The sequence below is a fragment of the Homalodisca vitripennis genome, chromosome X (assembly GCF_021130785.1).
Source record: "Homalodisca vitripennis isolate AUS2020 chromosome X, UT_GWSS_2.1, whole genome shotgun sequence".
Classification (NCBI taxonomy): domain Eukaryota; kingdom Metazoa; phylum Arthropoda; class Insecta; order Hemiptera; family Cicadellidae; genus Homalodisca; species Homalodisca vitripennis.
Window position 1 is genome coordinate 27,031,281 of NC_060215.1, and position 26,854 is coordinate 27,058,134.

The 26,854-nt window shown below is 34.2% G+C and overlaps 2 protein-coding genes across 4 annotated transcripts in view; both read left to right on the forward strand.

Annotated features, from left to right (window-relative positions):
- Positions 1-12,175, forward strand: part of LOC124368825 (prestin-like) — a 188,147-nt gene extending 175,972 nt beyond the window's left edge. For all 3 annotated transcript variants that reach the window (XM_046826230.1, XM_046826228.1, XM_046826229.1), the window contains 5 exons: positions 291-467; positions 1,962-2,234; positions 6,931-7,119; positions 8,635-8,761; positions 10,510-12,175. In XM_046826230.1, the coding sequence (XP_046682186.1) occupies positions 291-467; positions 1,962-2,234; positions 6,931-7,119; positions 8,635-8,761; positions 10,510-10,643 (900 nt within the window). In that variant the 3' untranslated portion in view covers positions 10,644-12,175. The remainder of the gene's footprint in view (positions 1-290; positions 468-1,961; positions 2,235-6,930; positions 7,120-8,634; positions 8,762-10,509) is intronic.
- A 10,944-nt stretch (positions 12,176-23,119) lies between these two features.
- LOC124368826 (MAM and LDL-receptor class A domain-containing protein 1-like) overlaps positions 23,120-26,854 on the forward strand; it is a 61,255-nt gene continuing 57,520 nt past the window's right edge. Inside the window, exon 1 of the mRNA XM_046826232.1 lies at positions 23,120-23,194. The gene's annotated coding sequence lies outside the window, so the exon portion shown is untranslated. The remainder of the gene's footprint in view (positions 23,195-26,854) is intronic.

Genomic DNA, 26,854 nt, shown 5'->3' on the forward strand with positions numbered 1-26,854 from the left:
GTAATCAAGGGATAGAACCTGAGTACCTGCTCGGGGCCCCGTAGTCCGTCCAAATGTTTTACAAGTTCTGTAATCAAGGGATAGAAACCTGAGTACCTGCTCAAGGCCCCATAGCCCGTCCAAATGTGTTACAAGTTTTGTAAGCAAGGGATAAAATTTGAATATCAGAAACCTTTATTATTTTCTAACTCTCTAATAGTATTTAACTATTCCCTTGAGCATTTCCTCTTTATTTCTTATTTCTGTGTTTCCAAACAGTTTTTTATGCGTTGTTTACTTTTCCCATATAGGGGGCTGGCAACCTTGTGGGATCTTTCCTGTCCTGCATGCCCTTCGCGGCGTCTTTGTCGCGCAGCATGATCCAACAAACGACCGGTGGCCGCACCCAGCTGGCCAGCATGATCTGCGCCGCCATCCTCACCGTCGTCCTCGTCTCCTTCGCACCTGTCTTCGAGCCTTTGCCAAGGGTACAATTTTTTGTTTTACATACTATTCAACAACATTTGACGATGGTATACTTTAATGTATAAGAGTGAAATAGGTATGAATAAACATGTCGATAAGACCTGCTGATTTGTGTAATCAAAATAATCTAGCAAAACGAGATGTTAAAACCTCAATATCCCAATATTCAGCATGAACGAGATTGGTATCCAGATATATTTAGGGACTTCTAAAACCCCGCCATATTCTTATATTTTTATTGTCAAAATGTGTACACTTTGATCTCCTTAAATTTACCTCAAAAACGGGTTTGATTATAGAAACTTGTATGGGCATAGACATTCTTTAAGGTCTTGTACCAAGTCCAAGACCTTGCCCTTTTTTACAAATTCTTGAGTTGCTCACTCGAAGACGACCTACAATATCCAAACAGCACTTTTAAAAAGTGTTAAAATCTATGATTTGGGAACACCAAAGGTTACTTCTAGGGTCAATCTCAGTTCGCTAAAGATCGCTTGCTTTCTAGCATACAGCACAGCAAGGTTCATTACATACCTTAAGACTACACGATAGTTTTTAAAATATAAAAGAAAAGTATAAATGTGTCACTAACATACATTGCTCATATTGTTAGCCAAACGCCTGAGACAAAAATAAATAAAAGTTCAAGATACAAGTTCTTTATCATGATTAAAGCCACAAGAATAGGATGTGATAATATAAGTAATTTTAATTAGTAGGGCGCTAAAGTATCACTTACGATATAGACTTCGTTAATTAAATAACAAAAAGCAATGAAAATGTGAATTGTAGTACAATGAGACTGTAAAGAACGCAACTGGTTATGTTAAGGCAAATTATGTAATTTTTATTAATTTTAAAATTGGTGTAATTAGTTTTCAGTTTGATTACATGAATACCTTTTCAAATCCGGATCTGTATCACATACAAATCTAAAAACTTTGAATATTGGATTCACTCAACTTACCATAATGAATCAGAACTTTAGCTAGGAAACAACTTTTGCACGAAAGGCTGACACTGATTCAAAATTCACAATCTCTGATTAATTCCAGGTTGTTGTAAATACTATTTTTAGAAAATTTAACTCCAATGATTCATGTTGGCAAGTGACTACTCTTAATAGTTTTATCTACAGTAAAACCCATGTTAAAGGAAAAACACATGTTTTATTGGTTCTGAAAATTGTCGATTAAAATGTACGTACATGGTTGGTATTTTATTGTTTTATAAAATGGTATGCAATAGTATCTTATTATTTTAAAAATACTAATTTACTAATTTATTAAAACAAATACAGTTACTGTTAATTAAGTTTTTTAAATTGTCTTTCCTTCTTAAGTTACATTTAAACTAGAAGGATGGGGGGGATCAGACGTTTACGTCTTCAGTGTTTCTGAATGCACCCTACTCGGTTATCCACCACAAATGTGCAAACTTTCATCACTTTCACAATACGACATCTTGAGCTCTGTACCTATGGTTGTCAATTTCAGTGCATTCTGGCGAGCCTAATCGTTGTGGCGCTGAAGGGAATACTGTTGCAAGTGAAGGACATCGTGAAGATATGGCACATGTCGACTCTGGACGGGATAGTCTGGGTGGCTACCTACGTCACCGTGATCCTGGTGGAGATTGACGTCGGGCTGCTGGTGGGTCTGACCGTGTCCATCGTCACCATCCTGTTCCGCGGCATCAGACCTCTGATCTACCCGCTCTCCAGACTGCCGTACACCGACATCTACGTCGAGAGTACCCGATACGGGAAGGTTAGTCTCGTCTGCCCACCACTCGGGTTAAATCTGTACTTGTCTACATAGTTACATCTTTTTTTTGTTCTCTTAGGACAAGAAACTTATAAACTGCACGTAGTCCTGTAAGAACCTTTGCGCTGCTTCCGGAGTGACAGGATATTCAGGATGGGTAAGGTTGGGGGTAGAGGCCGTCTCCTATCGAGATCCATGAGGAAAAATTAGAGCACTACATCTCAAAGTCATGTCTCCCCGGAAGAAAGGGAGAACCAGCCTCTCTAGTCAAAGCAGGCAGGGGGTGGCATACCCTTGTTGAGGTTAGCAAGAACCTCCGATAGTTAGGGAACAAACCCCACCAACTCCAATAGTCATCTTCCACAGTAGACTAGACCTATCGAATTGCCCATGAACCCCAGAATCTCAACATTTGCGGTTAGTTATGTGCCGCTCCTGGACATCCATAAGGTTGCCCAGATTAAAGTGACACATCGGTTTTTGCTGTGCCCAGTGGTGGGTTCAACTGGAAGGTATAAACCAGCCAGAAGTGATCCCTGCTGGGTTATAGTTACATCTTGTACTGCTACTGATTTTAAGGTACTTAGAGCCTTTTAGCTTCTATAACTATTTGCTAGGACGCAGACAAGAAAAAGCCGTGAGGAGCTGGAATCTTGGTAGTTTTGTATCTAAACTTTGTTATTTCGTAGTACTTGAGCTATATGTAGTAAATATAATGAGACAAAGAAAACAAACCAGAAATAGCAACCTAGTTTCTTTCTGTTTGACAATAAAACATACATTTCTCATGGAAGCTGAAAATATGATTACGACACATGAACAACAAAAACGTTTTTCTAACAAAAAGTTAAAACCTGATTACCGTAGAAATTAAACTAATTAAAAAATAATTAACGAAAATTGAATTACTTTATACTATCATAATGTTCTTTAATGGCAACGCCAAAAAGTTTGCTATCACCAGATTTGCCAACACGGCTTGCATTATATTATTTACAAATATAAAATTTCATCACAAATCTACTCCAATCAGAGGTGTATTAATAAGGCAGAAGCCCCACCAAATTCTTAAATAGTATATATGACAAAGTAATTGTTTTTATTAATTTGGATATAAAATTGTAATGACATAATTCAAATAAACCAGATATACTGGTCTAAGAATAATAAATGTATATATGTTAGCCTTATTTATAATGATATAGCTACGATCAGGTCAGCGGTGATCCAAAATTTCAGTATTTCTTTTGTTATAATTAATTAATAAACTCTTGTACATTAATTATTGAGCTAGAACCACTTTTTGTTTTATTTATCAACGATTAAATTTCAGTTTAAATCGACTAATTGATACATTTTAATGTAATAATTTTAAACGGCAGGCTGGTTATGTCGTAGTTGATATGCTGCTCGGTTCAAGACCGGTTACTGCATAATAGATTAAGAGAGAAAGGATCATGTTAATTAGTTTAAATGCGTTGTTCGCATATTCACTGCAGTTGTATAAAGTTCTGACGAACATTCACTGCGCCGTTAAGTAGTAACAGACAAATATATATACTCATATACGTGTTTTCGGCATGAGAGAAATTCAGTAGTAACATATATGTACGAAATTCAGAAGTTTATTTTTGTGAGCACTTGACCAATGTTCTTATATATGACTTGAATGTTTAACTCTCATATTTTCTATTTGGTATGAAATGAAAAGAAAATATCTTTATTCCTTCTGCAATATACACTTACACACAATATACACAATATACACATACACTTCATGCATCATATAATGGTAGGAATATACTCGACCACCCTACACAGGTTTGATGGCCGGCAATCAAACACTCGTACACTATTATCAGTCACTACTTTTCTGACACTGACAATTGGCATTCGGCCTCTGTAGTGTTATCACTTTATTTGTTTACAAACTACTGTGGACAATCTTAAACCTTACCTATTAATATAAAATTAAGCAACCAAAACATAATTACTAGAACAATTATACACACTTATCAAATTACTGCTACTTTCGTAGTTTATTTATTTTATTTTAACTCATGAAACCTACATTTTCCCTATACTCCATATACAACCTTTTCAGCACTCACATTACATTCAGAAATGTTTTATTCAATTATATCTGTTAATTGTTTGGTTTCCTCAGAGTTCATAAGCCATTTTTTCAGGTGAACTTTAAATGTTTTATTAGATTTACACTTCTTTATATCAATTGGTAACATATTAAAACACTTTGGGTCTAAAAAAACAAACGATTTAAAAAAAAAAAGATTTTTTAACTTTTGGTCTTAAAACTGCTTTGTTTTTTACGTTCCGCGTCATGTACGTATGCTTATATAAATGTTCTGTTCTATTGTTTCCGCTTCTTTTGAAAAAAAAATTGTAATACTTTATAAATAAATAAATGTTGGAGTGGTAAAATAATTGTACTCCAAACTTTGTATCTTATTTAACCTGAAGTTGACAATTACCATTACGAGATTTGGTGTATTTTTAGCACACACCAAACCACTCAAACTGTTCTCAAAGGTTTACACACATTCCAATATTTGATTGTACTCGCAGGCATTTGTGATCAGACGACCCTTCCGTGATGGATACCAGCTTTAGGGATTCGTAGCCATCAGTGCATAGTCTGCTTTGATGGCCGGAAGCATTAGTAAATAAAATAAAATAGGAAGAAGTTCTTAAACTAGGTTACTGTCGCTAGGTTAAGTACGATAGAATGTTTTTTAAATTGAGTAGCGTCATTAATTTTAATACAGTAGTTACTCTTAAAAAGAGACCTTTGGGGGTCGGGGGGGGGGGATTGAGACTGATGGCAGCTGTAGAGAGCGAATCCGAACAAGCCTTGGGGTCCTCCTCTTCTCATTTTTTCATTTAGCAATGTTCCTTTTTACTTAAAAATAAAAAAATATCTTACCGCATTTAAAACATGATCTCAACATATGATATATTTTAGACAGATTCTGACCCAACCTATTCAAAAAGTAAATCTTTTATCTAAACTAAGGCCTTGACCTCTACAACGCACTATAGAATCCCATCCAGATAAAAATAAAATTTTAATTAAATTTATAAAATGTCACAGGGGCTTACTTGATTTGGAAAGCTGTTTACAGTCTCCAGGAAGCTCTCCTGATGTCCATGTCTTCATGACCCGATAGGGCTTAGTAGGGATAGTGGTAAAACCCTTTTCCTAAAATTGTAAAATTAGTGTATTATGCCTTGTATATTTAGATTATATGCTTTATACAATGCAGGTTGGTTTAATTACTCTTGTATTCAATGGTTTTTTATTTTAATTTTGTGATTTGCTCAGAAAACCTTTGCATTCCATTGTGTGAATAAGTTATTCCGATTCCGAGTTTAATCTGTCTCTTTAACATCGTCTTTCTCAACGGCCGAAGATGTATCGGTTAACTATTATAAGTATCATTTACTACAGGAGTTGTCAACGCTTGTAAAAATACCTGTTTTATGTTATACAGGGTGTAAATTAAGTCCTGATACGCCTGGATATATTCCACGTACCACAACGTATATGTTGAGATATTATCCAGAAAGAGATTATCCAGAAGTTGAGATATTATCATTGATCTTCACCCTATACCTATTCAAATACTTTTTTGGCCTTTTTGGAGGGTAAGGATTTAAATTAAGTCCAGATACACCGGGATGTATTCTAAACGGATTGATATACAACCTTTATCATACTTACTAAATTACTTTTTTGGATTTTTTGAGGGTAAAATAAATTTCAGCCCCCTTTTCAAAGGTGGGGTGGTAGGGGATAACTTTAAATTTTCAAATTGCATCTCCTATCTTGTGTAATTTCAAAGATGTATTTAATGGACACACAATGACATGAACAAAACATATCCACGATGATCCTAGCAAAGGTTATAGGCAAGTAATCCCTTACATTGTAATGCTACCTAGAAAAAGACACCTCTTACCAAAACTATGCTCACCAGAAACATTAAATACTGCGTAAAGGGTTAAGCTGGGCCCTTGAAAGTCTTACTAAATGATATCACGCATGCATTGTGTTGATATGCGCAACACATTGGCATTTTCCCTACACACAATTATTTTTGTGCGTTATTTGCCCTACAACTTTTGATAGAAACAGCCAAGAGGTATTTTCTTAGTATATTTGTGTTTATATTGAATAGACCTTTAACATGATATGTCACCAGATAGGGGTTTCAATTTGAAAATTTAAAGTTACCCCACTCTACCCCCTTTGAAAAATGGGGAGATGTTTTTACCCTTCAAAATGTCCATACATTTCCTACGTTTTAATATGTATGTATGCGGATTTGTTGCACAATCTCGCAATAATCATCACAACCGTTATGCAAAACCGCTGGCTAGATGGTTACTTTGATTTCTTCTCAAACTATGACATACATAAAACATCGATATCAATAAAGAAAACATCCGTGATAATATTGGGTTCAGGCGCTTTAAATGTATTCTACACAGAACAAACAATGGTTTTTAAATTGGTGTCTCTTGTAGTTAGACAAGAATATTTGCACTGTGATTGCCACTTATTCCCACCATTAATGTTTTCGAAGCTGATACAATATGGTTCTTCCGGTTTGAATCAGGATTCGGCCCAGGCAACTGAAATGATTAGTACCGAACAATATCCAGCCTATTGTTTCAGGTTGAGGACATAAACGGCGTCTGCATCATCCATTATGGAGGAGGACTAAACTTCGCCAACAAAAGTTGCTTCAGGCAAGAAGTGAACAGGATACTGAATAGTAATGGAGTGGGAGAAGAGAAGATGGAGCTGAAAACCTTGCCAAAGTTTGACTCCAACAAATCCTTGTCAATTGACATGGAAAAAGAGGTAATTACAACTACATTATTAGTTACAGGTTTAGACTCTAATTAACCATTTGTTTGTCAGTTCATCATTGAAATCTAGAGCAAGAAGAGTAAACAGGAAAGTGTATTTCTGAGAATCTGTAACTGCTGGAATTCGTTAATGATTTAAATTCAACAACAAGGAAGAACGGCTCTGGGAGAAGGTCTGCAACTGTTTCTTTCGGCAGGTGAGGCACTTGATCACCTTTACAATACTAGCGTCGCAGAGCCAGTCCGTTTTCCATAACTGGTGTCGCCTCCTTATGCAAGAGGCGAGCGATCAGTTTCTTCTTCGTCTTTCCTGCTTCGTCTTTCCTGCTTCGCCTTACCTGCTTCACCTCGCCACTGATACAGTTCGAGTTTTATTTGATTCCATTACTCATCGGTTGGTAGTGTACCATTCATACAACAATACAAAACGCATTCCTTCACTATCAACATAATTTGGACAACAATACAACAAAAACATATTATATTTAGTGAGCTTCTTTTTGGTAATTGTATTTACTTTAAGGCATTTATATTCGACCAAACCTTTACAGATTAAATCTACGTCTAAAGTCTTAATTTTCGTTCAACAGCCCATAAATAGTATATTGGTGATAATGTGTTTTAGGAAAAGAAAACGAAGTCGAAAACATGTTTCAGGAAATTAAAGGCACCTATAATTGTTGAAAGCATGAAATCCTACCACTCAAGTCGAAGAGGGTATTTATCTAAAACGTTAAGTGCTTTTAACCGTTGTGTTCATTTTATCACTTCTAAGATTAAGTGCAATATCATTCACTTTTATCTTTGTTAGTATATTCGAGAGGATGTCAGTTAATACTCCCTATAGTATACTTCTCTAATTATGTGTTGCTGCCTCTATCCCATTACTTTGTATGGGTTGGTCTCTATTTTACATATTTGACTTTGTACTGTGTGATCTTCCATAGTCCAAAAAATTCCCACAACAATAAATGGAACGAAATGGTAACAATTATTTTAAAAACTGGTGTATATGTTCGTTGGCAAATTGTTATAGATTACTACCAACGAAGATTTCTAAAAAGAATTCTTATTAACTTTCTTATGTATTCAAGTACTACTTACGTAAAAGTTATACTATTACATGAAGTTGTTTAAATAGATTCAAAATCCCCTCCCCCCTGCTAAAATGAAAAGAGTTTTTCCACCTCAAGAAGGGAGATACAATACCACAACACCTTTACATTTTTGTAATTTTTAGTGATTGGAACCAAAGTTTTTTAATCTTTTTATTTTGCCCTGATACATCATGGACATGAGTTTATACATCTTTTCATTTACGGTGCTTGAATCAGTTTTCCATTAATGCAATGTGTTTCGGTTTTTAATTAAATGGGGAAATTTAAATAATGCAATAACCATTCCATTGACATTTCAAAAGTATGGTACTTTTAAAAGTGGTTGGGCTTTAAAAGTTCTATAAAAATTACATCTTCATTTAAACTAATAGATCGTGATGTTTTGACAGATAACGTTCCTGGTACTTGACCTGACGGGACTTCAGTACGTAGATCCTTCTGGGGCAGAGGCAATCAAGGCCCTAGCCTCGGAACTTGCGGCCCGCTCCACTTCAATCTACCTGGCCGGCCCATCTGGTACTATCCTAGTTTAATCTATGACTCCTATATTATCTTATATTATGTGCCAAGCCTGAACTACAGCACAAGTTTCGTACATCAAAAATCAAAATTTTATTTTTCCAATAAATAATGTTAAGTTACAACGATGTTAGTAGTAGTTACTTTTAGTTATAATGTATTTTATCTCTGTCTGATTCAGTTGATCTGTTAGATTAAAAGATCGGCCTATCCTTTAAAAAACCGGTTTTCGTTTAGCATCTGTTCACCAAAGAATTTAATTGTGTAAGCAATGGTGTGAACTGAATTTTGACGTGGTGTGAACAGTGAACTTGTATAGTAGTTATGATACCAACCACGTAAGCCAAAGAGCTAATATTCCTAATGAGTTAATCCGCTTTATTCCTTGCTTAAGGTATGCGCAACTTTGAGGGTTGCCTTAATTTTCTTTTATCCGGACTCTATACAACAATCTCAGAGAGTCTTTTGGTGGGGGTCTGGATAGTTATGCATAAGCTGATTTTAAGCGCCGAGTTTTTTAATCTTAACCCGAACCAGGGTTCCGCACTTTGAACTTACAGTAGTTACGGTATTGTTGTCTACAGTAGTTACGGTTATCAGTGCGGCAAATGCCATACCCTTTGTCATTTCCGTCACGGTTCTTGAAGGTTCTTCGGGGAACAATTGAACTGAGTCTGCACTAATCATTAGAGTATGACTTCCAAGCCAGGTGTAGCGGCTTCTACCAACGGTTATGGAGCTAATGGCAAATTCGCTTAGTCAGGAATCTCAGCTGACCACGTATAACTGTGAAGTAAACTGAACAACCTGTCCATCTCGCATTTTCTCTTGATGGAGGGTCTCCTGAAATGTCCATTGAAGTTTTATAGTAGTGAAGATTTGTTGCTTCCTCCATTGACTCCTATCTATGCATTTATACTATGATATCGGATTAAATCTTTGTTAAATACGGGGTTTCTGTAAATCACAGTACCACATTCACCGTTTCATTTGTAAGAAATGTCATATATAAAAAAGGAATATTTCATAACAGTTTTACTAGAATATTGGTTATTTTTAGATGAAAAAAATAATAACTAAACCATCTGCTGGTTTTTCTGATCGCAAACCCTTATTTAAAAAATACTAACCCAATTAATAATTTTGTTTAACTGCTGATTAATATTCATTTGATTTTTGCATTTAACAAATTTGATGACTGCATTGTTGTCATTTTGTACACTCTATCTTTTCCAATGCATCTCATTTACAATGCAAAAACTTTTTCGCATTATATGTTTTTGCCGAATTGATATTTAAATTTTGTTTATGTATTGTAACCAAATACTACTTTTTAAATATACCCTTAGTTTTACACAATCTTTGAATTATATAATTATTACCTTATTTTATTACATATTATGAACCAAAATAATCTAGTAATGTTATCTTTGAAATGTAATAAGCATTTAAAATTTTAAAAATGAAAGTTTAACTTAATCGATGTTCTTCAGTAGATGTTTGACTCTTATCAAAGTTATTAACATGTAACACTTGTGCTTCCCTATAGCCCAAGTCTTTGCTCAGAGCAACATACTACAAGTTGTTCACAGCATCACGCTAGTCATGTTGTACAACGTATCCTAAGTACTATCTTCAATGTTTTTCGGTTCAAATACCGGAAACCTTGACATAGTCGGGACACAGGTCACATGACCCTAAGGATTAAGATTGCATTGTTTGTGCTAATGCCACTGTTTGCCCAGGATCCGTGTGTGACGTCCTGCAGAGATGCGGAGTTCTGAACGTCGCAGGCCTCCTGTGCTTCCCTACGGTCCACGACGCTGTCGTCTTTGCTCAGAGCAAGTTACCAAAAATTATCCACAGCATCAGGCTGTAATTGTGGCAGTGTGGTTCAACAATTCCTACAACAGATTTCTGTCTCTCATATTATAATAGCTTAGTCTACACAGTCTAAAACGGGCGAAGCAAATACAAATATCAAGTTTGTACTGTTTTATACGCGTGGAAGTTTTGGAACTGTTTGCAATTTAATTTAGAATCACGCCAAAGTGTAGATATAATTATAGTATTTGTTTTTTACATGTAAGTTGCAGAATGAGTCTTAATAATATTAACAATATAAAGAATATTATTTTATGTTCATACGTGATCATGAGATCGGTCACGCTGGTTAGATCAACAAACATGAGCCTCACGTACAGTTTTAGCTTAGGTTTCCATTGTATGCATGAAAGGGCTATGATTAAATTTCCTTTTTTTGTCTTACAAACATAAACGCAGCACAAAGTGTACTTTGCCCACCAATACGTGCTAAATTGTGGCCATACCCCAAACTGTGATTTTTAATAACCAGTTAAGAAAAAGTTCTTGGTCATTGAGAATCTCAGTTTGGTCAATGGGTAGCACGTTAAAGTTGATTGATATTTAAGATACTAGGTAGGTAAATGTTATTAGATATAAGATGTTAATATGACAAATTCCAAGTTATCATTTAATTTCCAAGAACTCAAGATACCAAAAATCAGCTGATGAATACTGGTAACGCAATATTACTATACACAAATAAATACAGTTTTAAATTATTATTAATCAATGTAAGGTAATCATGTAATCATTCTTACAATACACGAGCAAATATGACACATTGCATATTTTTGTAGTCATAGGTTTTCTCGTATTTGTATATTCGTATTTTATCAACGAATTTGGGTTTTGTGTGCCATAAAAAATGTACTTATATTTATTTCGAATAATTATTTGAAAAATCAATAGCTAAATCTACCAATAAGTCTTAGTTTTCATTTTATGCAATAATGATCACAGGAGCAAAATTTTAAATGTAGTTTTTCAACTTAATTTGAATGTACTTACAAGTATGAACTAAATAGCTAAATTTAGTTCATACTTAGAGTTTAGTTAAGAAAGTGCCTTGTAAGGTTTGTGCTCTAAGTTTATGGCGATTTATGTCGTGTACTCTAAGTACAAGTACACTCTTCGTTGTATGTGTACCAAACTATTTATTGTGGCCAGAGCAGCTATGATTTCCTTTTCTTGTATTTAACAGAAACATTTTTTGCAATTTTAATAATGCTGTCTGGTACTCTTGTAAAAGTCACTTTTCATAAGCCACTTTCCTTGTTGAAATGGAATTAGACAATAAACAATTCGGAACCACTGAATCTATAATACTCTCACAACGTAATCTATTTTTATCTGCAATTTTACAAAGAGAATGTTTTTAAATGTTAGCTGTAGTTACAAACTGTGTTAATAGACTTATAATTTTATATTCCATACATTAAATTGTTGAAATTATATTACATACTAGTATACACATTTCTTGTATGAGAATAATGGTGCTATTAGAATAATTTAAGTAAAATAAAGTTTTTATTACGCAACATAAAAGTTGATTTGTTATTAATTTACGTCTGTACCTTTTACATCAATGTTTTTCTTTCAGCAGAGTACCTAAGCAAATATTTTATAAATTTAGTGTATTCAGACGCGAACCTGAATTCAAGGCCACAACAGCCACTAAATAGGTGAGCATTCTGTAATGCCTTGGAGTCTTTACCTGTTTGGTAGTGGACCAATGTTTGAAAATATTTGTAAATAGGTAAGAACTATTCCTGCTTTTAAATCCAAAGGGCCGGCATAACTATGCCTTCTCGATTTCGTTTTGTTTTATTAGGAAGTTTTTTAGGTTAAAAGTTTGGATTTCGAGATAGTGCACAATAAATTGCAACATAAACCAGGCGAAATACTTTACAAACTAAAGCTATAGCTTTACAATCCGTTTTTGTTTTTTGGATGGTCATCTTGATTTTAACTCCTCAGACAATTTCTCAATAACGTGACTGGCTATTTACAAATATTATTCAAGTATTCATATTACTAAAAAGAAAACAGGATTTTCCGGACATTTGTTAAAGTAAACAAAACCTACCAGAGCTTTGTGGCACGCTTAAGTCAGGAACCACAACAGCCATGTTGTTTGACTATTCCATGCACACTGAATCTTAAAACATGTCATTAATTAAAACTAAACAGTGAACTACAGAATACAGGTCGCAATAGGTCTGCACTCACCGGCCGACCAAACAGAACGTTGTGGTTTCTGACGTATACGTGTCACAACTCTACATTACCTACATTACATTAACCTAGATTTTATGCATTAGTTTGTCATTTAGCTGAAGAAGAGGTCAGATTGCAGATCTCGAAACGTAGTGTTACTGATTGTATTGCAGCACTGAACGTTCGGAAGCATACTATTTCTTTCAAAACCCTTCCATCACCAAAAAAAGTATACAAACAAAGAATTACTAGAAATGTTCAAACCTCAAAAACCTCAAAGCCGTTTCATTACTTCAAGCAGCGTTCGTTAGGCCTTATTTTCTAACATTAAGCTGCCTATGCGTAGCACATACAAGTAATGGATGTGAGCTAAATTATAAGAGTTAATACTACACGAGTACTAGTAATGATTCAACTGTCATTCTCTCTTTACAAATAATAAGAGTAGATGTTAGGTAATCAGAGATACATCCTCTTTTTCTGCTAAAGGATAATCAATTGCTAATCATTTAAGCCTCATGAAACTATTGTTATGGAATAATGAAGCTCTAGGTAGTTTCAGCAGATCTACAAAAGGCAGAAAGACAACTAATTAGGCTTTTCTAAGTAAAATTACCATCCTAATGTGCCAAAGATGGCAAAACACCCTTTGCTAACACAGAACTGTAAAAAAACATATTAGCAAATTTGTTCTGCTTATCGCATACAGGTGTAACCCACATATCGCACTGTTTATAGAGATACCTACTTTGTGAAGATGTTTCCTTAGATATCCTTTCCCAGTGATTAGGCCCCTTATCTGAGAAGATAAACATCCTTCTCAGACATGGAACTATGTAGATAAGATCAGATGCCACCCCATGGAAAGGTGGAAGAAGAACAAGCTTAATCACTCATAAGTCCGGCAACATTTGTTATCTTTTTTAGTGTGCGTTTAGTATGAAACAAATGTTGTATGTCACAAATCTGGGGATTCCTCATAAAGATTTACAAAGGACTAAGATAGGTCATGTTGAATACTGAGCCCAAGGTTTACATAACATTAGCTTTTTATTTTCCTATGATCCCTACAAACAGTAATGTTGTTCTCCTGAAAGAGGAATCGAGATGATCTGATAACAATTACAATATTTGAGCTGAACACACAAGACTTAAACGCCTTTAAAGGTGCTTTGGTTATCAGCGAATATGGTTATCGGCTTGGCCTTTCAACATGATAGACGAAGATTGTTGCAAGCTCACCCCATGGCGTTAATCTCCCCTCATGGTTTGGACCCACGCGTCCCAGAATCCTCTGATCTAGATGGAAGAGGAGATGGGAGTCACCTCCAGAAAATAAAAATTTAAGTTAATATGTACATGAATACAAAAGCTTTACTATGGTGTAAGTGCAAAATAATAACATAGGTAACGTTGACTTGTACGTCACGTCAATCTTGTCACGCCCACACTTCATATCATGTAAGAATATGTGTATCAGTCACGTGTACAATATCAAGTATCTAATGTACACATTTATCAATAAGAACGAGCTATGGTTCAACTAATCGATTCATTTCTATGACAGGCATTAACCCTTCCAACGCGGCTAACGCCTATAGACGCGGAACTGCCGATGCTTTAAATGCGGATAACGTCTACAAACGCAAAAGCTTTACTTTTGAAATGGCAAAGAATTAGTTGTTACAACTTCCGTAAGAGAGCAGGTCGATGTTCCTTTCGACTGTCGGGACTAGACAAAACGCTTTGTCACCGTTGGTGGACGTTGTAACGGTATCTACTCGGGTTGAAAACAAATCGCCGCCTACAGACGCGTTCGTTTCGTTCAGTTGTTTAACTAAGTTTGTGTTGGTCGTATGTTGGTTATATTGTTAAACAAAGTGTTTTGAATCAGTCCGTTGTTATTCTTATAGTGTTTTAGTTTGTTTTTTACTAACATTTAGTATAATTTTTTTGTTATAATGGCTAATCCAGATGATCCAAGTTTTGACGAATGAGCGCATTTTTGGTATATTATGTGTAATATGTTTTTTTCAATTATTTGTTTTGTATTTTATACCAGTTTCGCCATACAAGTCCAGTTTATTTATTCTAAATAAATACGGTTTATAAGTACAAATATTTGTTTCATTTCCCTTGTAGGCTATCATATAAATAAGTTTGTGTTGAATTTCATATTATTACATTTCAAAATATTATACTGAACTAATTTATTTTTATGTACTAATTATACAGGAACTTCAGTTACAATTTACTTATTATAAATAACCTGTATAAATGTAATGCAATCTGTCAAATAGTGTTCCTATGTACATTATCCTGCAATGCAGTTTATTCAAAATTTCAAATGTTTTCGAGCGTATAAAATTCTCAAAAATATGTAATATTACATGTTTATTATTTTTTTCTTATTAAGGTAATACCAAGGTATATGAAACAAAAATTAGCTTTGGGAAATTTAAAAAAAATGTTTATGTCTTAGCGTTTGACAGTAATTTAGATTAGCGCTTTAAGGGTTAATTAGATGAGCCTTACTTTTGTAATGTGGCGAATTCATGGATGAATGGGTACATTGCAGAGAGGCACAACCGGAAATCTGGAAAATATTTTGTCGGGATTAGTAGATAGTGGTAAAGGTGAAGGTATTTCATACATTAAGTCCATGCGTGCTGATAAAATTGTTGTTTTCGCGTTATAGAATAAATATCTATAGTGATGTAACATTGAGAACTGAAATAAATAGTGTTTTCTCTATCAATAATTTTCAAAAGAAGGTGTATTTTGAGAATTGCATTGTTTCCTACCAGCTTAGACACGACTTTGACAGAATCTTGTTTTAGTTCATAGATGTAACCTTTCAATTTATAAGTTGTGCTGTAGAAAAACTGAACATCGTTTTATAAATAACTGATTGAACTTTTATCAACAACTTGATTTCCTGAAGAGTGCTATATAGAAACTCAGCTCAGAGTTTGCAAGGTGAGTCTCGATATTTATTAAAAAATATAATTGACTGTATTTATTTGAAAATATGAAATGGGAAATGATTTAACAGAATATCTTATATTATTTAATGTTTTGGAAAAAAATATAAGTGACAACAGAAACCGAAACTAAATTCACTGATTTTGCTCCAGATCTTATATATTATCTAAATTGTAAAAGTAAAATGTACATATTTAATTAATGTACATGTATAAAAATGTAATCTACCAAAACAAGGCAGAAAAAAATCACTTGTGTATATGCACTTGTCATCTAACAAAAATATAGGTGTGACAAAAATATAGTGTGGCAATTGTATTCATATACGGTATCATATAATGTGTTTGGATTCGAATGCAAGTATTAGGATAGTATGCTTACGAAAATGGACATTAATGTTCACTCATATCAAAATTACTGAAACCTAAACCGATATAACACCAACGTATGATTCAGTATATATCATTTGACGGTTTCACCAACTTACGTAACTTCGGCCCGCGATGGAAAGAACTCCTAAAGCTCGGCAAAACATCAGGCCGGTTGGTATCTGAATCTGAAACCAGGATGACCAATTTTTTCCGGCTTCCCGCGTCATCCGATCGGATGACAGCGGCTCCAGCGCTGTTATTTTGCCTGCCACGAGGCTATTTGGCCACTAACAAGACTTTTATTTTTCTGTTAAAATGTCCTCATTTTTCCCCATAAGCTCTAAAAATCGACTTTATAAACCTTGTGTTTACACTTTTACAGGTACGAGTACACCAAAGAATTATTTAGAAAGTATTCTTCTAACAGTTATGGGAAAAGTTCCACTTGGTATTGTGTACTTTTAAACATTAAATTAATGCATTATTATGTTGTTTAAAATTTAGTACTTAAGTTGGCACGAAGTACCTTTAAGCAAAATTAAAAATTGAAAACATACGAATGCTAGTAATTTGCTTGATGTAATTTTTAAACCAGTGACGGACCTCTCGCATATATGACACCGGCATGTGTTGTCACATATGGATAGTCCATGTCTTCTGCAGTGGCATGGGTGGTCCTTACTCTACTCTGGAGTCTCCAGAACATACTCGAGTCTTTTACGCATAACCTGTTCTGTTGTCAGCTATGAGAGGCTAATCCATCGCCATACATCATATAGTATCTTGTGTCTTGTATTTATTGTGTAATGGCCCAGGCTATATAAGGGGGGGGGAGGGGGGTTAGCATCCTCTGAAAATCTAATGCAGTCTGACTTCTGATCTTGGTTGATGCCGTTGCATTTCCTGAGTGCATAACATAGCCAACCAGATAAACTTCAGGATTAGCACAATTTTAACTACCAAGAGTACATTTATCATGTAAAAAGTTTTAAAACTACATAAAATGCAATATTTGTATCATTATATATCTATTTTTACATTACAACCTAAGGTAATTTGATAATACGATTGCAATTATAAAACTTTATAAAAAAAAGCCCTTACGTCGCGTCGGGGCAAATGTTGTTCTTGTTGGGGGGGGGAAGGTCAGGTGCTCGTACAGTATTGCCGTAACGGCTAGAGCTAACAGATTTATACACACCTACACACTATTCTTGAATGGCCCTTAGGCATAATACCGTATCACTTAATTAAACCGGACAATTTTCAGTATAAGCACAATTTTAATGATCAACGAATTTTTATTGTAAAAAAAGGTTTTAAGGCTACTTGGCAATATTTGAGTAATAAAGTTATTATTTTATTACTTATGCAAATTTTATATTATGATTAAAATTTTATAAAGGCCCTTACGTCACGGCAAATGTTATGGTTGTCCTTGTCTATCCTACACTATTCACATTATCCGTAACAAATAATTAGATGCTTCTGCAGTTTAAAGCTTTTAAATTAGGAGTATTTTATATTTGTCAATAAATCTGTAAATTTGGGTTATTTAGAAGAAAACCAAGAGTATGTTGAGGCAGGCAATTTTGGAACTAAAATTGTAAATTTCTCGATCTATTAGACGATTTATCTATAAGTCTAAAATACGACAGAGATGAGAATTGGCTTCTTCACCTAAAATTGTTTCAAAAATTATGCCGTAAAAATGGTTCCTCCTTATTAGTTATTATGCAGTCATACCAAACGTTGCAAAATGCATTTAGGTATGTCTAACCTAACAATGGCTCTTGTGACGTAATTTTATAAAGAATTTTCCCTCGGTGAAAGCAGATTAACGGATTGCGGTGGAACACGCCTTAGGGCAATTTCTTATATCTTATGGGTTATGAGATAGATGCCTCGCCTGCCCTTTCAAACTCTGAGGGCTAAACTTAAAATACTACCTTTCCAACATCTATTTGTATTTAAGGTACTTAGGCTATTTTACATTAAAAGTGGTAATTTGGGAACTACGGATTTAAATTACGGTACTAGAAGTATAGACCAGAGAATGTTTCGACTACCAAAAGTCAATAAATCAATCCTAAAGCAGTCTTTTATGTACAATGGGCCGAAACTATTCAATAAATTACCATATGAGTTGAAAATTGCCGTTAACGATAAGTTTTTTATAGCAAATTAAAAGAATTTTTGCTGACAATAGAGGATTGTTTGTTCTTTTTCAAATAAAATTACTTATACAAATAAAGAATGAATAAATAAAAAAATAATAAAAACCATGTAAATAAACGAGGATTAATTTTAAGCTTGTTTGTAATTTTATGTAATCTATTATATTATTATTATTTTATTATTGAATTTGAATTATTTTTGTGTGCAAAGTTTATTTAAATTTCATTTAAACTGCTAACCAAGGTTCATTTTCAACAGAGAAACTTATTTTTATGATATATAAAGGAAAAGTAGTTGTGTGTAAATAAATAAAACTATTTTAGAGTAAAAGGTACAGGTTGTACTTCAGGTAGATTTTAGATGAATCAAGACATTACAAGGAATTTCAGGAATTTCGGAGTCTGAAAAAGATAATCTAGTTTAAAAAGAATAACAGTACTTGCAAAACATAACTCGGTTATTTTTAGACCACGATGATCCTTTTTTCAGAATCAAGCAAACCTGTGAGAAATGTAAAGCGATCATTAGCCACAGAAGGCGTTTTTCCTCGTACTAGGTAACTTTGGACGGAGATAATAAGTAAAAAAAAAAAACGAGAGCATCATGATAAAGATTCGCTCTTAAAGAAATTGTGTATAATACACATTGAAATAAAATTATATACTTTAATCTTACAACCCCATATACCCTGGCAATAATAACTGAGGCTATACATTTAGCCACTTAGATAACATCTAATATAGAACAATTTAACGAAACATGAGTTGATGTCATGTTTTCAAATCTTGCAGTTGATAATGGATACCTGAAAAATGATCAAAGCATGGGAGAGTCTTTTTGAATACAGTGTGGGTGTACTATAGCTTGAGAAAATCTGGAGAATCTTCAATGTAAATCACACGCTTTAGACGATAAGTCTAAAAACATTAGTAGACGAAATTCCGTTACTTCTAAAATTAAACAGTTTGAAGAGTTTGCATAATTCTAGTCAAACTAGATTGGAAAATCACTGGAACCATTAAAATGTAAAATCAGTTTATGTAATTTTTGACAGTTTCGATCGATTTTGAGAAAAGACCTTGGATTACGAGATAAGAACAGGTAACGAATTTCCCCTCATAATTTAGATTCGTAAGTGCCCAGCACCAGCGGTCACGCAAATTTACCATTTACTTTAGTCATTAACAGACAAAATATTACTCATTACATATCACCTTTGTTCTGACTGGCACGCGTGTGTGAGTATGAATCTTTATCTGGGCTGTTTGGCAGATGAAAGCCTGTGTTTCTCTAAAGGTGACAACCAAATGATATTATCTCATCTTAACTAACCCGTAATCAAATTAATGAGTTTACTTTGTAATTCCTTGCGATCCAACCATTACGGAAATAGGTACGGGCTTCTTTGTAAAATGTTATAATTGTAATCGTACCGTCACATTAGCATAAGATGGAATGTAAAAATTATTATTTGATGATACAAATTTTGTCATATCAATTAGTTTTAAAACCCGTTTAGAAAAAAATTACCATTGTGGTTGTATGCATATTGTAGAAAAACATCATTGATCATTGAATTTTTAGTTTAGCTCCAGTTCACCTTCATTTTCATTGCAGCGTATATGACGTTGTATCAGACTTTAAAGGCGTCTCTGATGTCCGAAACGATGTAAATTCTCCGTTTTGAGCTTCTTCGTCGTCGACTTTCTTTGAATCTCTTTAAACGAACATGACTTCAGATTCCAGGTGTCAAGTCAAAGACAGCGTCTGAGTGCACTGCATTATTTATCACAATGAATACAATATAACCATTCTTTATGGCTGAGTTTTAGCGAAGCCACACTAACTCGTGAGGCTCAAATATTTTATTTCTCTCTTTCTGTCTCTCCCCACGATATCTCGAAACCGAACTGACCCATACTCTTCACATTTCACGTGGAGCTTCATTTATATATGAGGAGCACTGAGTTCGATGATGGAGTATTTCACTCCATGGGATTTGGCTGAGCGTTAGCGAATATTTTTACATGATGGCAACGACAACTAGCTGAATAAATAAATTTGTAAACAAACTGTAGTACAGATGGATATGAGATTTTCACAATTGAGACATTCATTCATATAGTATAAAGAAAATATATAATAGACTGGTGTCAATGTTAAAATAACATTTTTACATTAGTATTGTGGGTCTCCATGATGGCAATGAGGAAATATCAGAATACATAAATTTGTAAATAAACCCAATACATCCACAAGAGATTCATATATGTAACATATTAACACATGTAACCCAACTAGCCCAACACATAATTTTATAGTGGACTGTTATTATATCAACTCTAATATGAAGCCCAATTTAATGAACAAAAATATGGATGTATTATATTGCAAAATATGCCAAGACAGATTTTATATGTAGACTCCAACATTTTACATGAAACTTCATTTCCACAAGGATAAGTTCTATGATGCGTAATTTTCGTATCAAATTCTTTTTTGTATAATTTGGCATGCAAGTTTTTTATTTGAAGTTTTTCATGCAACTTCAGCATGATCTATTACGACACGTGGCGTGGCGTACTACTTTTTGTTACAAAAATAACAAAATACGTTTTGTTAAAGGATTTTCAAATAAAGATATGATTTTGAGCTAATACACCATGATCAAAGGCAAACTTTTGGAGTTGGATCTCATTAGAGTTGCCTCCAGAAGAAACTGCGATTACACTAACACATTTCAACTTATACCAACATTTATTAAGACCTCCGTATTTTCAAAGAAATAGTTTGTTTCTAAATATTTACTTCATAGTCATCATACATAATACATAAACCTGAATAATTTAAACGTATTTGTAATAATGACATCCACGGGGTAGAGAAGTAGGATAGCCACGAAAATTCTCTTTTGTGAATCATATAGAAACTTATTTTTCTCATGAAAGTTTGTTTTTTTTATTGAGGTATTATATTTTTATTATTTAAGCATGAATCATGTTTACTTACTGTAACTTAATCAAATTCTTAGTATTTTCAGGCTGTATAATTGCAAACTTGTTAGCAGTTTTTCCGAACCTTATTACAGAGATATAGTAACTTAAAATCAACAATGTTTGCTTTGGGGGTTGAAGCGTCTACTATACTGATTAAAATAATCAGTTAGGATTTGGAATGAAATAAGGTTGATACAATTATTCTCGAATGTCTAGAAAATACAAATATTTATTTTACATAACCCTTTTTATTATATGTATTAGTCAAACATGGTTTAATAAAAGATGCGTTCTGGCTTTTGAAAAGTATCGAGATGAGATCTGACACAGTTTGTCGCAAACTTCAAACTGCTTTATTAACACGATGGAACTATGAACAGTTGTTTGTGAAAGTCTCAAATAACCATTGGTCAATAAGCATTAAAATATCATTTCTAGCAGTGGAAATATCCGTAGATAAAAACATAATTTATATAATATTTTATATTTATTTATTTTAGTAATATAAAATAAATAGGAAAGCCCGTCCGTATTAAAGGTGCCTCAGACCCACCGACTTTCAGGTCATCAGCTCATCAAGGGCCTCCCGAAGGCAATATGTTCTTAAGAAATTTTAATTTGGCAAGTTCCTTTAAACAATTTGGTAGCGAATTAAACAATTTAAGTCCAAAAAAGAAAACTGATCGTTGTGTTAACAACAATCGATATATATCCACTACAAGATTTCCTTTGTGCCTTGTATTATAACTAATTGTGTCTAAGAACTAAAAATATGTTTATTTCGAATGACAAAAATTGTTCTGTGATAAACAAGCAGGCTGGCGAGAGTGAGGGTGTCCCTTGATCGAAAGAGCTCTCTGCAACTGTCCCGCCAGTCCAATCCTCAGACGATCCTCAGTGCCCTCTTCTGGATGTAGAATATTCTGTTAAAGAAATTTACACTATAGAAGCCCCAGAAAATAATACAGTAATTAATCTTTGACTCAAGCAAGCCATTGTAACCCAGTCTGAGAGTTTCCCTAGAGGTAAAAGTTTAATAGGCACCTCAGGGCAAATGTTGTGGAGTTGAGATGTTTATCTAACATATTTATGTGGGAATCCCACTTAAGATTGAAGTCTAAATATACCCCTACAAACTTAGTGCAGAGTGAACTGTTAAGGGTGAGTGTGTCCAAAGTAATGTGGTTCGGAGATTTAGAGTTTTTTGGAGTGAAATGATATGAGATTGGTTTTTGGGATATTAAGGAACAGTTTATTCGTGTTGAACCACTCCAGAAGACCGGACCAAAATCAGTCAAAGTTCTGGACAAGGTATTGGTGGTAATAACTATGATTGAAAATCAAACTAGTGTCATCTGCAAAGAGGGTTACGGAGAGTACTTCATTATTCACTGTGTATTCACAAATAGCCTAGCTCGTGGTGTAAAGTACATCAAAAACTTGTTGTAAAAATCTGTATATTTTCGTCCACGAGGAGGTCTTCTCGAACCCGGGCTGACCCCTGACCGCCCGGCCAACGGCACGCTGACAGAAGATCGATCGGTCGATAAATTGACCTGTTGGCTACCGGGTACAGTACCGGGCAGTAGACTTGCGTGAGGAGAAAGCGAAGCGAACCGGGTACCGCGTCCATTGTGCGACTGTTCACACATGCGAGGTAATGACCGTGGCAGGTTACAATGGTTGTTATAGTAACCGGCCAAACAATGGGTGGGTGTGGGGTGTGGAGTGGACAGTGGTCAGTAGTTACTCAGTCAGTTACCGTACCGGTGACCGGTGAGTAGGCTACTCTCGACCCTCCACAACAGATTGGCAAGGTACTGGGATATGGGAATTTAACAATTTTATTTTCTTACTAGGTTGACAGTTACATTATAAAACTACATAATAATTTTAATATTTTCAAAAATATAACTTAAGTTGATACTCTGAAAATCACAACTGGACATTGTGACGGACTGTTGTGATCTGCCTTAAGCCCGAAGATCGCAGGTGATGAAATTTTAGCAATGTGATTTAAACAATTATGGCCGTAAGACCGCTTTTTCAGGTCAATGTAGCGAATTCTGGTTACGTTCAAGCAGCGAATGCGGCTGGAATTCCCAAGATCTATTAGCCCCCTATAACAGTATAATGCAGTGGCTAGGACTGCTAGGGTTCGAAATTCAGCCCTCAGCAAGCGTAGGAGTAAAGTTGAGACGACTTTGTCAATTGCGTTTCGAAACCCACTGTAGAAATAGAGGCCTCTTCGTTTCCCTGGCCGTCAAGCTCTTAAATTGAATACAGTGTCAAGGATAGGGCAACTTCAAGTTACAGTTCTATAAAGGGTAGTGACGTCAATTCAGCATTTCTCATTTATAACATTTGGGCCTTCGACCCTTCCTCTTCAGCACTCATCAATCGATAATACTAGGAGTGTGGTCTATTTGGAATTGGAATATAGTTATGGACAAGATCTGGCTGCGCATTAGTGTCAACATAAACATTCTTCATTCTAGTGATGCTTTCACTATAGAGTATAGCGTACCACTAAGGTATTAACAATTTACTCAAACTAAAATTTAAGGTCACTATTATGTATGAATTTGGCTACTCATTATTGGGCCATTTTTTTTTTCAAACAAACCCTCAATAGCCATTATCAGTATTGCTCTATTACTCATTGAGTAAGTTATTACTCTACATGAGTAATACAGATTTATGTAAGCCCGAAGGTATTTTCGAAATAAGAATAGGATCTACATAACCAATAAGAATAAGAATAGGTTAAACAGGATCCATGAGAATGTCCATGAAAACTTTCAGTACAGTCTGTCCAGTAGTTTTACGTGATTGAGTACAACACACGCACATGAACACACAGACTGACACAACTTAATTTTTATATAATAGTATAGATTTATTTGCTTTATTAATAAAATAAAGTGTAAGTAACTGATATCAAAAAGTTGAATTGATCATCGGCATCATTGAATTATTTATAAGATACCTCAGGAATGTTGTAGTCATTTCGTGTTTGGACTCTATTTTCATGAAATAAAATGCAGAATTAAAAAATTATAACCTAAAATAAAAAATGTAAAAATTGGCAGTTTGCAGACTAAAGCCAGTATGTGCGTCATTGAAACTAAAACTGTAGGCCGGTCACATGTGTAGCTGTGCGCACAAGTCGAGGCAAGAGTGTCGCCTACACCTCTGGGTCTCTAGAGTCTCCGGACAAGCTATGGGTGCTGATAAATACGAAGCAATGTTCCGCTACAATGCAACATTCTCACTTTACCATCTCTATATATTCTAGAAATCCTATTAATATTTAAAACTAATAACAACTCTTTTCAAAAAAATCAAGTATTACACCATCATAACATCAGAAATCAACCCTTACAATACCCCATACACCGATTAAAACTATTCGAGCAGGGTCCTTATTATTCAGCTCTTAAAATATATAATAAATTACCTCCAAATCTAAAGAAGGAGAATTCCATAAACGCATTTAAAACCTCCCTAAAATGCTACCTCATTAACCGGGCATACTATTCAGTTAATGAATACTTAAATGAATAAAAGTTGGTTACCAATCCCTATTATTGAATTTTTTGACCAAGTTTATTAAGCTTTGCATATATGTAACTGTTTCTTGATTAGTTTAGGTTAGTTTATTAGTTTAGTTTATTTTTAACATTGACAATTCATATGTTTATCTTTAGCAATGCTGAAAATTATAAACCTATGTGAAGCTTATAATAAATAAATAAATAAATAAATAAAATAAATAATGTATGATTAATAAATTAATAACAACAATATAAACTTAATTTATCCCAAATAAAAACATTATATCGGTTTATTAGGAGGCTTGGAACCTCTCACACATTTATACACTCACGCCACACATAACCAACATCATCTCTCTCTCTCTCAACACTCAATCCTACAAAGTTACATCATGACGCCAACCCACTGTCAATGCTCCTGATGAACATAGGTTCAACAATTACAAATAAGTCAAATAAAATGTTTCAACCAAATGGAAGTTGATCCCTTGATTGTAACGTATTTACATGTCCGAGAAATGAGATGTCCAACTTGAACAAGAAGTTTATTATATAATCTGAGTGAAGTGTAAATACTCCCTGATGTGAGCAGTGTACTACTAATATTTGACCTGTAAAATGACAGCAGTCCATAAATGTTAATACAAAACAGTGTTTCTGAAGATTCTGTTTGAATAAATCATTGTAAGGAAACTGAAAAATAACTCTACATTTCATTGAAGGAGGAGCTCTCCTTATTGGAAATACTATTTTCTATAAAAGAAAACTCATAATTGTCCAATAATTTTAATTTTCTTACACGAGGCCTTTCGACATCTAAGATGCCATCGTCAAGTAAGCTTCGTGTAAGAAAATTAAAATTATTGGACAATTATGAGTGTTATTAAAAAAAAAAAAATTATGGTTGCCTGTAAAGTCGGTTTTTAGGGGCGAAGATTTTACGTGACAACGTCTTTTTCTCGGTAGAATATTTATTGATATGAATATTATTAAATTGCACAATAGGAACAAGGAATTGAATGAAAATAAGAATTGCACAAATTTTAACTATAGAAATATATTTTGTTTACTAAAACATTGTACATAATTTGAAATTAATTAAAATTTGTTATTGTAAATGGTAAAGTTGAATAAAACATTTACTAAAATTGGAATTTGAAATTCTTGCTAAACACAGTTAAATTCTAACTCCGCGCGTGGTGATTGGTCGGTTTAGTTCGTTTGTTTGGTCGCACTGTTATGACAGGTTAGAGGTTATAATTTGTTATTTTAAATGTTTGACTAGCAATACGCGCTGTTTCTTCTCAATCGACTGAATTACGATTGATTGCAGAGTGATTTAAACTAATAATTTACTTAACACTATCAACATTTGTCAATAGTATGACATAACCTATAAACTCAGTTTCTCAACTTTTGTGTCAATCTAACAATTAATCAATCAATCATAGTTTACGATAATGAAATATCAGTGTACAATTATTTACCTTTATTGTTGTAGTTGTTGTAAATGACGAATCTAAGCACTCCACATTTTCACGCATAAACATAGTTATCTGCTTTATCCCGTGCGGCGGACCCACAGTTATCTGCTTTATCCCGTGCGGATCCCGTGCGGCGGACCCACTGGACGGGCATCGTAACGTTACCGGGCGTTACACTTTTTCATGAGTGACTCCGAGCCGCAACCTAATTTAAGACGTTGTCACGTCAAAAATAACTAATGCTTCATTTTTGAGGTTTAAAAATTGTGTATGAGTTATTTACACATACAATGAATAAATCTAATAACATACGATGGCAATGTAATCAGTTCAAATACTACATGAATTTGAAAAAATCATAGAAGTGTTCATTTTTAATAGGGATATTGTACTATTAAACTTGCTACTACATGTTATTATTAGGGAAATTATCAGT